This window comes from Anomaloglossus baeobatrachus, chromosome 5 (genome assembly GCF_048569485.1).
Source record: "Anomaloglossus baeobatrachus isolate aAnoBae1 chromosome 5, aAnoBae1.hap1, whole genome shotgun sequence".
In the NCBI taxonomy this organism is placed as follows: domain Eukaryota; kingdom Metazoa; phylum Chordata; class Amphibia; order Anura; family Aromobatidae; genus Anomaloglossus; species Anomaloglossus baeobatrachus.
This window is the reverse complement of record NC_134357.1, coordinates 576,664,192-576,676,768: the sequence shown is the minus strand read 5'-3', so window position 1 is coordinate 576,676,768 and position 12,577 is coordinate 576,664,192. Positions and strand designations below refer to the sequence as shown.

General features: G+C 43.2%; 1 protein-coding gene across 1 annotated transcript; it reads right to left on the bottom strand.

Annotated features, from left to right (window-relative positions):
* Positions 1-524: 524 nt before the first annotated feature.
* Positions 525-5,394, bottom strand: LOC142313103 (uncharacterized; the record flags this gene model as incomplete). Its single annotated transcript, XM_075352089.1, has 2 exons — positions 525-2,393; positions 5,253-5,394. Coding segments are annotated over 2 exons (1,566 nt in total), but the record flags the coding sequence as incomplete, so codon positions are not given.
* Between the last annotated feature and the right edge of the window lie 7,183 nt (positions 5,395-12,577).

Genomic DNA, 12,577 nt, shown 5'->3' with positions numbered 1-12,577 from the left:
GCGGGGCGATCGGGGACAGGGGCGGGCGGCGGGGACAACAACTTACCGCTCTCCTCGGCTTCCAGGGACGGTCACAGGCCGCAGATCCACATTGATTGGAGAGCGGTCACAAGACCGGTCTCTCCAATCAGAGCTGGGGGCGGGTGAAGCATCGATCACCCAGCTCCAGCCAATGGCCAGTGCTACAGCAGCACTGATCAGGGCTGGATTTCAATGTTCCAGCCATTTTCAATGGCTGGAACATTACAGTGGCTGTAATTGGCTGAGCGGCGTTCGTCAGCCAATCACAGCCTCTGTAGGTTCGGGGAGGAGGCACCACCCCTCCTGACGTCAGGCAGAGGTCCCCTCCTTCCCGAATCCACCGTTTAAGTAAATAAATTTCACTCCCCGGGGCTCCGGGACCGCGATTTCGCCAGGACGTACTGAGTACGTCATGGGTCCTTTAGCACCATGTCACCATGACGTACTCAGTACGTCCAAGGTCGTTAAGGGGTTAAAGGGAAAGTCATTAAACACATTGCACTAGAAACTGGGGGATATTACCCTCGTAACAGTGTCAGCAGCAGATCCCCCCATAACAGTGCGTCATGACCACATTCTTATGGTTTGAAAAATACGATAAGTTTAAAAAGAGAGAAAATGGTTCTTTCCCTCACCAATTCTTACTTGAGCAATTGTAGCCGAATTTTGGATAAAACCCTCTGAATTATAGAACATCATAATGGCTTCTCCCGTGTGACTCATCTAACAACAGGACCTGATTAATAATACAAAACATTTGGCAAATTCTGAAAGCAAGAATGGCTGCTCTGCTGGTTTTCTGACGTTTAGCAAGACTTTATTTACCAGTTAAACATTTCAATTATTCACAACATGATAAAGGTTCCTTCCCTGTGTGGCTCCATCATATGTTTAACAAGATCTGATTTCTGAGAATTACATTTTCCACATTCAGAACATAAAAATGGTTTATTTTGTGTGATTTGTTTGATGTCTAACAAGATGTGATTTCCGAATAAAACATTTCCCACACTCTGAACATGAAAATGGCTTCTCCCCTGTGTGACTATTCTGATGTCTAACAAGATATGATTTCCAAATAAAACATTTCCCACACTCTGAACATGAAAATGGCTTTTCCCTTGTGTGATTTTTCTGATGTCTAACAAGGTCTGATTTCTGAATAAAACATTTCCCACACTTTGAACATGAAAATGGCTTCTCCTCTGTGTGAGATCTTTGATGGCAAACAAGGTCTGATTTCTTAATAAAACATTTCCCACACTCTGAACATGAAAATGGCGTCTCCTCTGTGTGAGATCTTTGATGGCAAACAAGGTCTGATTTCTTAATAAAACATTTCCCACACTCTGAACATGAAAATGGCTTCTCCCCTGTGTGAGATCTTTGATGACAAACAAGATCTGATTTCCGAATAAAACATTTCTCACACTCTGAACATGAAAATGGCTTCTCCCCTGTGTGATTTTTCTGATGTCTAACAAGGTAAGATTTCTGAATAAAACATTTCCCACACTCTGAACATAAAAATGGCTTCTCCCCTGTGTGAGATCTTTGATGGCAAACAAGATCTGATTTCTGAATAAAACATTTCCCACACTCTGAACATGAAAATGGCTTCTCCCCTGTGTGATTTTTCTGATGTCTAACAAGGTCTGATTTCTGAATAAAGCATTTCCCACACTCTGAACATGAAAATGGCTTCTCCCCTGTGTGAGATCTTTGATGACAAACAAGATCTGATTTCCGAATAAAACATTTCTCACACTCTGAACATGAAAATGGCTTCTCCCCTGTGTGAATTTTCTGATGTGTAACAAAGTAAGATTTCCGAATAAAACATTTCCCACACTCTGAACATGAAAATGGCTTCTCCCCTGTGTGATTTTTCTGATGTCTAACAAGGTCTGATTTCTGAATAAAGCATTTCCCACACTCTGAACATGAAAATGGCTTCTCCCCTGTGTGAGATCTTTGATGACAAACAAGATCTGATTTCCGAATAAAACATTTCTCACACTCTGAACATGAAAATGGCTTCACTCCTGTGTGAATTTTCTGATGTCTAACAAGATCTGATTTCCTGATAAAACATTTTCCACATTCTGAACATGAAAATGGTTTCTCCCTTGTAGGAGCCGTTTCATGTTCCACATCCTTTCTGTAACTTTTATTTTGCTTACAATTCTGTGATAAATCGTAATTTTGGACTTGTTTGAAAAGATCAGATGATACAGCTTTCCGAGGAAGGACTGAAGGTATATCTGGGAGAGCAGCATGCTCTTCATATGTATCATGTGTGATACTTTCATCATCTGTTTTAAATTCTGAAGATATTAGAGGTCCATCTGAACTCCTGATACACTCATCTGCTAAAAATAAACACAATGTTATTATTTTTTAATGATATAATTTTGAAAGTAGATTTTTTTAAATCATAACATTAGAAATTAAATTAGGAAACAAATTATTCTGAATCTGTTTTCCAATTTCGAGATCTAAGAGTTACATCTTCGTTAATTCAGATCTCCCATTCCTAGCACCAGTTCTCTGGAATGTGCTACAATAAATAATCTGATTGATTGTCGCAATGTGACTATAGGATAATGAGGGACAGGGGCTCCTATATCGTCTCTCATGCCAGGAGACCTTAGGATATCCCTAACCTCTGGATTACCCTGAACGTGGAAGGAAGGGAAAGGAGTATGATGGAAATACAGATTACGACAGACGGGAAAACCAAAATTCAGACACACTGCAAACTCACAGAAATAAACAGTGAGAGACTAAGGCGAAAAGCAAGAGCAGGAAGGCAAAAACAAAAAGACAACAAGGGTTAACACCACAGCTGGTCACAGCAATAATGCACAACAACCACTAGTTTGTATCACAACACCTCACCACACCTGTATAGGTAAACTATTGCTGGCATTAATGGAATAGTCCAGCCGGCATATACAGAAGGGGAGCGAATGATACTGGCTCCACTACAGCATGTGATCAAAGACATTAACACGGAGCACAGCAGAGAATAACTCTTGCTAGTCCTACTAAGTATGTGGTTTGACGCCTTCATCTCACTGTGCTGCTCACAGACACCAGAGCAGTTATCATGCAGAGTGCCAGAATGCTGAAATCCATGGATTATACTACGCCCTCTGATGTGTCATCTATATGTGTGCACATGCATAATTTACAGATAGCATATGTGCTTCCATATTACATAGGTTGTGGATCAGCTGTTATTATTTTGTTGCATATATTCCACTTTGTTGCCCTTTTCCATTGTTATTTCAGCATTCATATGCACATTGGTTTTATAAATGTATTTATTATATTATATCAATGAGTTATTGGATACTGCTATTAACAAAATGGTGGCCAGCAGCGCGCATGCATATGTACCCCTCTTTTTGAAACATAGCAATGTCATTTCTTTTTCCAGAAAGACTTTTTATTAAAGTGACCATGTTTTCTTAGCCGTATTATCTTTGTGCTCCATATATGCAAACTGAGTCTTCTGCACCTCTGTAATATATATATATATATTATATATATATACACACACACACACACATACACACACACACACTATTGTCAGGGTTGCAGATATGCAGGATGAGAAAGTTCATCATTATTTGGTCTGTCTATGATGGCACGATCTGTGTACTTGGTTACCATGGTCACGAGACATTAATCATGTGACCTCCTCACTTCCTCCGTGCTGCTTGACAGCATGCAGATCATGGTGGGCCCGCCTCCCTCTCCACGTGTGCAGCTGCACATTCACCAGATACCAATTTACGGTAATCACATTAGCTTTATTAATTGTCCGGTTGATGTTATGTGTCACTTGCCCCTGATGAAGCTGCAATAAGCGGCGACACGCGTCGGGTAGACTGCCTGACTGTCCCTCTTACCTTGGGTCCACATATTTTTCTTGCAGAGGTTACCAGGGTCCAGACATGGTATTGTAGTAGCCAGGGATTTATATTCTCCCTTGCACAGTATTGATTTTTCGACTACTCATTCAATGTGTGGCTAAAGGCTTTTTCTTTTTTTAATAGGGTATTGTCTTCTGGGTATCCATGTCATTAATTTTTCCCATAGGGTCTTTATAATCAGTTATCGGTAATGGATTATTATAGAGGCTACTCTTTATAATACATGTCTGGAGACCAATTGTGACATTGTGTACCTTGATTGTAGTCTTGGCCATTACAGATGTAACCACTTCTTGTATTTTGTATGGCCACTCCACAGGGGTCGTCCTTTACATTATTCTGTTATGGTGTTATATGTGACATTGTTGTGTCCTGTGGGTGCATTCTAATATAGGACATATTCATCACAGGTTTAGCCATTTGTCATCTTTTCACTATACCACTTCTTGAGGTTATCCTGTATCATTATTATTTTTTGCTATAGACTATATCCACCATATATGCTACTATTTTTCTCCTTTCACTGTACAGCTGCTTTATAGAGGTTTTTTCTATTTTTGCCATATTTGTATATATTTTCCCTGGGGACCATATATTTCAAATAATATTATATTTATCACAGAATTATATGTAGTGTATGGGACAGATGGCTGTTTTGTTCTTAAATGATTTTAATAGTCTGTGTTTTATATGTTCCGGACATAATACAATTTATATACCTTGTTTATATATTGGTGTGCACTTGTTTCTATTGAGGCCTTTTTCTCCCCTTTTTCTTTGGTCACATGACGTCATATAAACACTGCAGCCGCTAGGAGAATGGGGGCCTGTGTAATTGCCCAGATTGCTCTCCCTTTCCCCTAATACCAGCCCTGTATGCCAGCCTGTGTCCTGTTCAGTTCTTTTACACTCCTAGAATTAAAAGACCTTTGGTTACATCACGTCACATGACTTCATCAAAGGTCCTTAAACAATCAACCTTAGAATACAACTGATGGGGACCCGAAGAGAGTGGGGTTCCTGAGAAATTGTGCAGTTTGACTTCTCACAACACTGGCCCTGACTGTAACTAGGGCTTAGTATAGGGCTTATTTTCAGAAAAACTGGGTATTCATGAACCCTCTGCAGGTCTTTGAGTTGCCTTCATAACAACATAGAGAAGGGACTAGAAACAAACAGCAGAAAAAGCAGAAGCAAAGAAAATACAGCTGAAAAAAAACACAGCAGAAAGCCTAAAAATATAAACACAAAATGAGTGCAGAAAGTACATGAGTAGATATCTCTTACTGGATAGAGCTGGAGGAAACACATCCTGAGGAACATCGGGATCTTCTTGTTTACAGTCCTGTGGGAGAAGAGGACGGGGACATCTCTCTGGTGTTGTCCTCTTACTGGATAGACCTGGAGGAGACACATACAGGGACTGAATTCATTCCTTACATACAGATAATTATAGGCCGTGTGTATTTAGTCCTGTCTATTACCTGGTGATGTGAGGGGCTGGGGAACCTCCATCATGACATCCTTGTACAGATCTTTGTGTCCTTCTAAATACTCCCACTCCTCCATGGAGAAATAGACGGTGACGTCCTGACACGTTATAGGAACCTGACACATACAATGATACCGTCACCCCCCCGATCCCTTCATAGCGTTACTGTATAATGTCCCAGCATTCCCAGCAGTGTCACCTCTCCAGTCAGCAGCTCAATGATCTTGTAGGTGAGTTTTAGGATCTTCTGGCCATTGATGTCCTCATGTATCGGGGGGTGAGGTGGAGGCCCCGTGATTGGGCTCAGGGGTCTTCCCCATCCCTCAGACACAGGGGCCTGACAGCGCTCACTAGAGGTCTTCTTCACTACTGTGTAATCCTGGTTATGGAGAGACACAGTAATAAATCTCACTCCAGACATTTCCAGAGTCCTCACCTCTCCAGTTCTGTCCATCTGTTATTCCCATAGATAAGAATGATGTAATGTGACGTCATCAGAATCTCTCACCTCTTCAGTAAGCCGGAAGAGGATCTCTAGGGTGAGGTGTAATATCCTCTCCGCCATCTTGTCCCTGTCCATATCCATCCTTGAAGGGTCAATCAGGAGAATTCTCTTATATAGCGGATCTCCACTGAGAGGATCCGATATTGTAGGGACCTGAATGGGGAGACGATGACGATGTAACATCATAAAGAATCCTGTACAGTAATATAATTACTGGAGACTTTATATCCGATCACTGGCTGCAGAAATAACACTAACATGTATGACATGAAGAAGAAGACAATTCATGGTTTTGGGGCTGCACTAACCGAAATGAAGAACCTCGATCCAATAATATTATGAAGCGGCTTTTCTCCCACATGTATGGCACGTGACTATTTTATAATATTAATCTGTTGGGTTTTTGTTCTTTGTATGTTTGCAGGGGTTTAGATTTCCAGATTTTTTCAGCTGATTCTTAAATGACAATTTTTTTTTTAAATACTTACTGGGGAAAAGTGACACTGAAAAAGACGTGGGTGTGCGGAAGGACGAGAAAACCAACCAGTGCCAGGAAACTGCTGCCAAGGCAGATAATATAATAGGATGCAGTGAACGAGGCACAGATGCTTCGGACAAGAACAGTTTTGCCTCTATACAAGTCACTAGTGCGGCCACATTTACAATATTCTGCACAATTTCGGGCTCCAGTGAATGAGGAGGACTTAACTGAACTAGAGCGGGCGCAGAGAAGAGTGACCATTAAAGGAAAGGAAGGTCTGCAATAGGAGGACAGGTTAGCAAGCCTGGGGTTATTCATTTGGAAACAGAAAGGCTACGGGGCGATTTTATTACAATGTACAAGTATATCAGGGGCATGACTGAGATATTTCTAATGAGCTTTTTACAACTGAGGCCTGCAATGATGACAAGGAGGTTCAATCATAATCACAGATGGGGATTCTTTACTGTAAGAGCAGTGAGAATATGGAACTCTCTGACACATGATGTGATAATTGTTGATAGACTACAAAAATTCAAGGCGGGCTTGGATGCCTTCCATGAAAAGTATATTATGGCAGGTTATCAGTACTAGATTTTGTGATGGGACATTGATCCAGAGAACTAGTCTAATATTTTTAGAGTCATGAAGGAATTTTGCCCTTTGTAAAGGTATTCACACCCCCGGAACGTTTCCACTTATTTTAGCGTCATACCCACAAATGTAAATGCTTTTATTGTGATTTTATGTGATATACCAGCATTAAGTAACAAGTATTTGTGAAGTGTAAAGTAAATGATAGATGTTTTTCTAAACATTTAAAAATATAAATCTTAATATTGTGATGTGAATTTGTATTAAGCCCCTTGTAGTATGATGCCCCTGAGTGACCAATTGCCTCCAGAAGTCACATAATTAGTAATTTGAGTCACCTGTATCATTTATGCTCATTATAACTACAGCTGTTTTGTGAAGATTTCATGAGTTTTATTTCAGAACATTAGGGATCAAACAGCATCTTGAAAACCAAGGAATCCATGAGACAGGTCAGGGATAAAGTTGTGGAGAAGAGTAAAGAAGGGTTCAGTTATAAAAAAAAAATAGCCAAAGCTCTTAACATCTCACTAAGCACTTTTCAATCCATCATCAAAAAATGGCAGGAGTACAGTGTGGAGACAAGAGGGTCAGTGGGTACAGTTGTCCGCTGGCCTAGCTATCTTCAGAAAGACTGCTCGGACCAGGGCTCATCCCACCGAACACCTGTACTCTTTCCTTGTGGGCAGAACACTACTCAGATAACACAGGGTGAGGGAACCACACCTTGGTAAGATGTTACTGGTTCACCAACAGGCAAAGATGTATCGTACATTTCCAGCAAGAACACAAGATGGTACAAGCGACAGAGTCTCTCCCATCTGTTGGCTCGCGAGGGATTAGAATCTTTGGGGCTACCTGGGCTAACTATCCCAGTCAGCAGCACCTCGCTTTTGATGAGCACCCGCTGAGAGGAGATAGCGGCAAGCTTAGAAAGATGACTCAGCACAGCAAGATATGTAGCCAGGCTACTGAATTGTCCTAACCTGGGTTCTCCAGGCACAATTGTGGGCTCAGCATTGAGCAGAGTAGCAGATCTGTGATCTTCTAGCTAAAAAGGTGGATTTTAGGATGAAGTCCTGCAAAATGAATGTGGAAAAAGGAGAAAAGCCTTTTTTATACCCCTCAGTTCTCATTTCAGAGTATTGTATCTTACAGGATTGGTGGGATATGGCTATTCTGTCATTGGATCAATTAAATTCGACTGCATAATATTCCTCTAATTGACATAGTCAAAGAAGCTGAGGCAATCCATAATTAACAAGCAATAGGGCACCGGTCAGTCTGACATTAAACAATGGCTAACTTCTCTTGATTTGGCAATCAAAGAAACAAAAGGTCTGGCCTAATTAAGAACAGTTCATCCCTCACACAAATCTCCACATGCTGAGTTGTCACATATAGCACAACTGCAAAACGACAAAGACATGGCCGTCCACCTAAACTGACATCCCAAGCAAGGAGGTCACTAATTATAGAGAAGCAGCCAAGAGGCCTACGGTCAGTGGAAAAGCAGGAGCAATCCAGAGCTCAGGGGGAAAATTTGTCCACAGGACAACTATAAGTCAAACTTTGCAAATAATGGATATTTTTAAAAGCAAAAGAATAAGAATTGAAATTTTTTTTGCAGAAGCCTTCATCCAATTTACCTGAGATAGAGCTGTTTTATAAAGTAGAAAGGGCAAAAATTTCACCTCTAGATGTGCAAAGCTGGTAGGCACATCCCTCAAGAGATTAGCAGCAGTAATTGTAGTGAAAGGAGGTCCTGCAAAGTATTAACTCAGGGGGCTGAATAATAATGCACATCACAATTTTCAGAGTTAAATTTCTTAAAATATTTAGAAACATATGTATAATTTTCTTTATACTTCACACATGTTTGCTACTTTGTGTTGGTATAACATAAAACCCCAATAAAATCCATTTTTTTGTTGCTGTAATGTGAAAAAATGTGGAAACGTTCACCGGGTGTGAATAGTTTTTCTTGCACCATTTTGAACAATTTGCAACAAAAAAAATAAAGGGGGAGACAAAAAAAAAGTGACTTAGAAAAACCCAACACAATTGATGAGTTGGATGTAAGTTTTGTGGTGCGGAGCCCGTTATACCGGCAGATGGGATGTGACTGGAGGAAGAAATATTCAGAGAAGGGAAAGATTTTACACTTTCTAGATAAATCCTCTCTTCACGGGATGTAACGGCCTCTAATGCCAGTGTGACGCCCTGGACCAGCCAGGTAGTCACAGATAGACCCCCGCACAACACCAGTCCTCTAACAAGGTGACAGCAGCCAACCATTAAAAACCTGGTCACCTCCCTCAGGGCTTGATGGGTGTTATGATCCGGAACCATGGAAGACCACCACAAATCATTGGCAAAAAGGTGACAAGAGCATTGGCAACTAATCTGGCCGCCATCCCCTTACTAACCAACACAACTAGAAGTAGCCGAGGGGTGAACTAACATCCTGTGCACCGCGAACCCAGCCGGAGAAATAACTATCCTAAAGGTAGGAAAGATGAATAACTCTCTGCCTCAGAAAATAGACAAGAATAGCAAGCCCCCCACATTCAAAGACTGCGGTGATATAGGAAAAACACAATACACAGGTAGATGACAGGATTAGCAAAAGGTGAGGCCCCCGCTGACTAAAATAGGAAAAGACAGGAAAGGGACTGATGGTTGCCAGAGAAAAACCCTGCAAAATACCAACTTCCTGATAGTACAAAAAGGCCCTCAGATCGCTCGATCTGAACTCCGTCCTATACCAGGTGCCCTTGTCATACCAATGAACAGAAAACAAGAATCATAACAAAGTCAACAAGCCACAAACACATGGACCCAAAGGAGCTATACTCCACACAGAACTGCAGGGAGTTCCTCAACAATCCACTAAGGGGGAAAATCCCTGCAAGCAAATAAACTGAAAATAACCACAGCAAAATGACAAACCCAGATAAACAAAGAACCAGACAATAAATAAAGAGCAAGCACTTATCTGGGGAAGATGTGATGTAAAGCCGGATCAAGCAGGCTAAAGATACAAAGAACAACTGACATCCGGCAACAGCCTGCAATCAGACCAGGACTTAAATAAGCAGAGAGTTAGGAAAGGAAACACCCACTGCACAACCCACCTGGGGTCTCTGTCCAAACCCTTCCTGGCCACCAGAGGGAGCCTCCCAGCAGCCAAGACATAAGTAACATTCACAACAGATTGGCACACCAGGGGGCGTGCCCAGGTGGTTGGACACGCCCACCGAGGAGTTCACATGGCCTGAGGCAGGAAAAGACAAACACTTAAGAGAGTAGTTTTGGAGGTGAAGTTGAGTGAAGGCAGGCCTGTGTGGCAGGTCTGCAACTAACTGACAGGTGCCGGTGTAGGAGCCCTGGTACCTTTGGCCAGGAGGCATATGGAGGCCTCTGTCTGCAGGAGCTGGGAAGACGGCTCGGTGGAACCGAGGTGGACCGGGACAGGATAGTGGCCCGCCAGTCCCGACCTGGGGAACCAACCCAGAAACCGGAGCACAAAGGGGGATACTCAGACCCTGAAGCAAGGTCCAGAGACCACTGGGGACTATCTAATTAACTGATTGAGGCTAGGACTTTAGGTCCTCTCCCACCCAAAGTCCCGAAAGAAGACAACAGCCCAACGAGGGGGAAAGAAAGCCACCACCACGGCAGAGAGATCCCATGGGCCAGCGTCTGCGGGCAAAGGGCTCTTCTGACAAACACAAGCCGGGGAGCGGACTTCTGACGTTGCAGGCGCAGGTAGTACACCATTACAAAGCAGGTGCGGGAGAAAGACAAAGACCACCAACTGGGTGGGGGACCAGACTGCAGCCGGCTGGGGGCACCGACCACCATCACCTTGGTTTACCAGAGACTTGTGTGTTTACTAATCGTGAGTACCCATCTCCCTGCACCAGCTCAAGCCCACTGGGTCCCGGGGCCACCCTCCCTATCCACAGAGGGGTTAACATCTTGCTGTGTAACATCTCCCTCGGGTGCCCCGTAACCGCAGCGGTGGTGTCCACCTTCACCATATCCCGTGGGTGGCGTCACGTACTTGACACGGCTCCGGCCGTACACCTACGTCCCCACACCGCCAGACCCCCTATTTAATCGGAGTGACCGCAGGACCCCCGGGTCCGGAGATGCTTGAGCCACCCATCGGAAGGCCCAGACCAGAGCAGCTCGGTAAGCTGCCGAGCACGGGGGGCGGCCCACCAGGATCACACGGCCGGATTAAAAATCATCACAGCTTCATCCAGAAAACTAGGACAAGTCTTTTCTTATTTGTCATCCATATGCAATCTGGTATTTACAGCATCTATTAATAATTTACAAAACCATTTACAGCTTCCTCCATTACAGAACAGCAATGTATCCGTAACACAATGTCTGCTGTATGGTGGAGCTGGTGAGAATCTGATGGTTTGTGCAGACACAGACCTGAATGGATGAGTCTCATCCGATTTACAGAAGGCACTAGAGGATGCTGGGATTATTCTCACACGCAGATTCTGTCAGTGATAAAGAAAATCCCCATCTGCACTGCCACATCCAATAACAATGGTCTGAGGGCGAGACGTCGTGTTAATTTATGGACAGCACTGAAAATACAGTAGTGTGAACGAGGACTAAAAGGAATCAAAGCTCTTATCTCTCCTAATCCTGCCATCTCCACCGCTCTCATTACACAAGTATAACACATATAATACTGGAGGATAAAACAAGACTGAGCACAAGACCTTCACAGCCGTCTACACATCATAGGGAGATTTCATGGCACCTTCTCTCCATCTACCTGATGATCCTGAGGAACATCGGGAGCTTCTTGTTTACAGTCCTGTGGGAGAAGAGGACGGGGACATCTCTCTGGTGTTGTCCTCTTACTGGATAGAACTGGAGGAGACACATACAGGGACTGAATTCATTCCTTACATACAGATAATTATAGGCCATGTGTATTTAGTCCTGTCTATTACCTGGTGATGTGAGGGGCTGGGGAACCTCCATCATCACGTCCTTGTACAGATCTTTGTGTCCTTCTAAATACTCCCACTCCTCCATGGAGAAATAGACGGTGACGTCCTGACACCTTATAGGAACCTGACACATACAATGATACCGTCACCCCCGATCCCTTCATAGCGTTACTGTATAATGTCCCAGCATTCCCAGCAGTGTCACCTCTCCAGTCAGCAGCTCAACCATCTTGTAGGTGAGTTCTAGGATCTTCTGGTCATTGATGTCCTCATGTATCGGGGGGTGAGGTGGAGGCCCCGTGATTAGGCTCAGGGGTCTTCCCCATCCCTCAGACACAGGGGCCTGACAGCGCTCACTAGAGGTCTTCTTCACTACTGTGTAATCCTGGTTATGGAGAGACACAGTAATAAATCTCACTCCAGACATTTCCAGAGTCCTCACCTCTCCAGTTCTGTCCATCTGTTATTCCCATAGATAAGAATGATGTAATGTGACGTCATCAGAATCTCTCACCTCTCCAGTAAGCCGGAAGAGGATCTCTAGGGTGA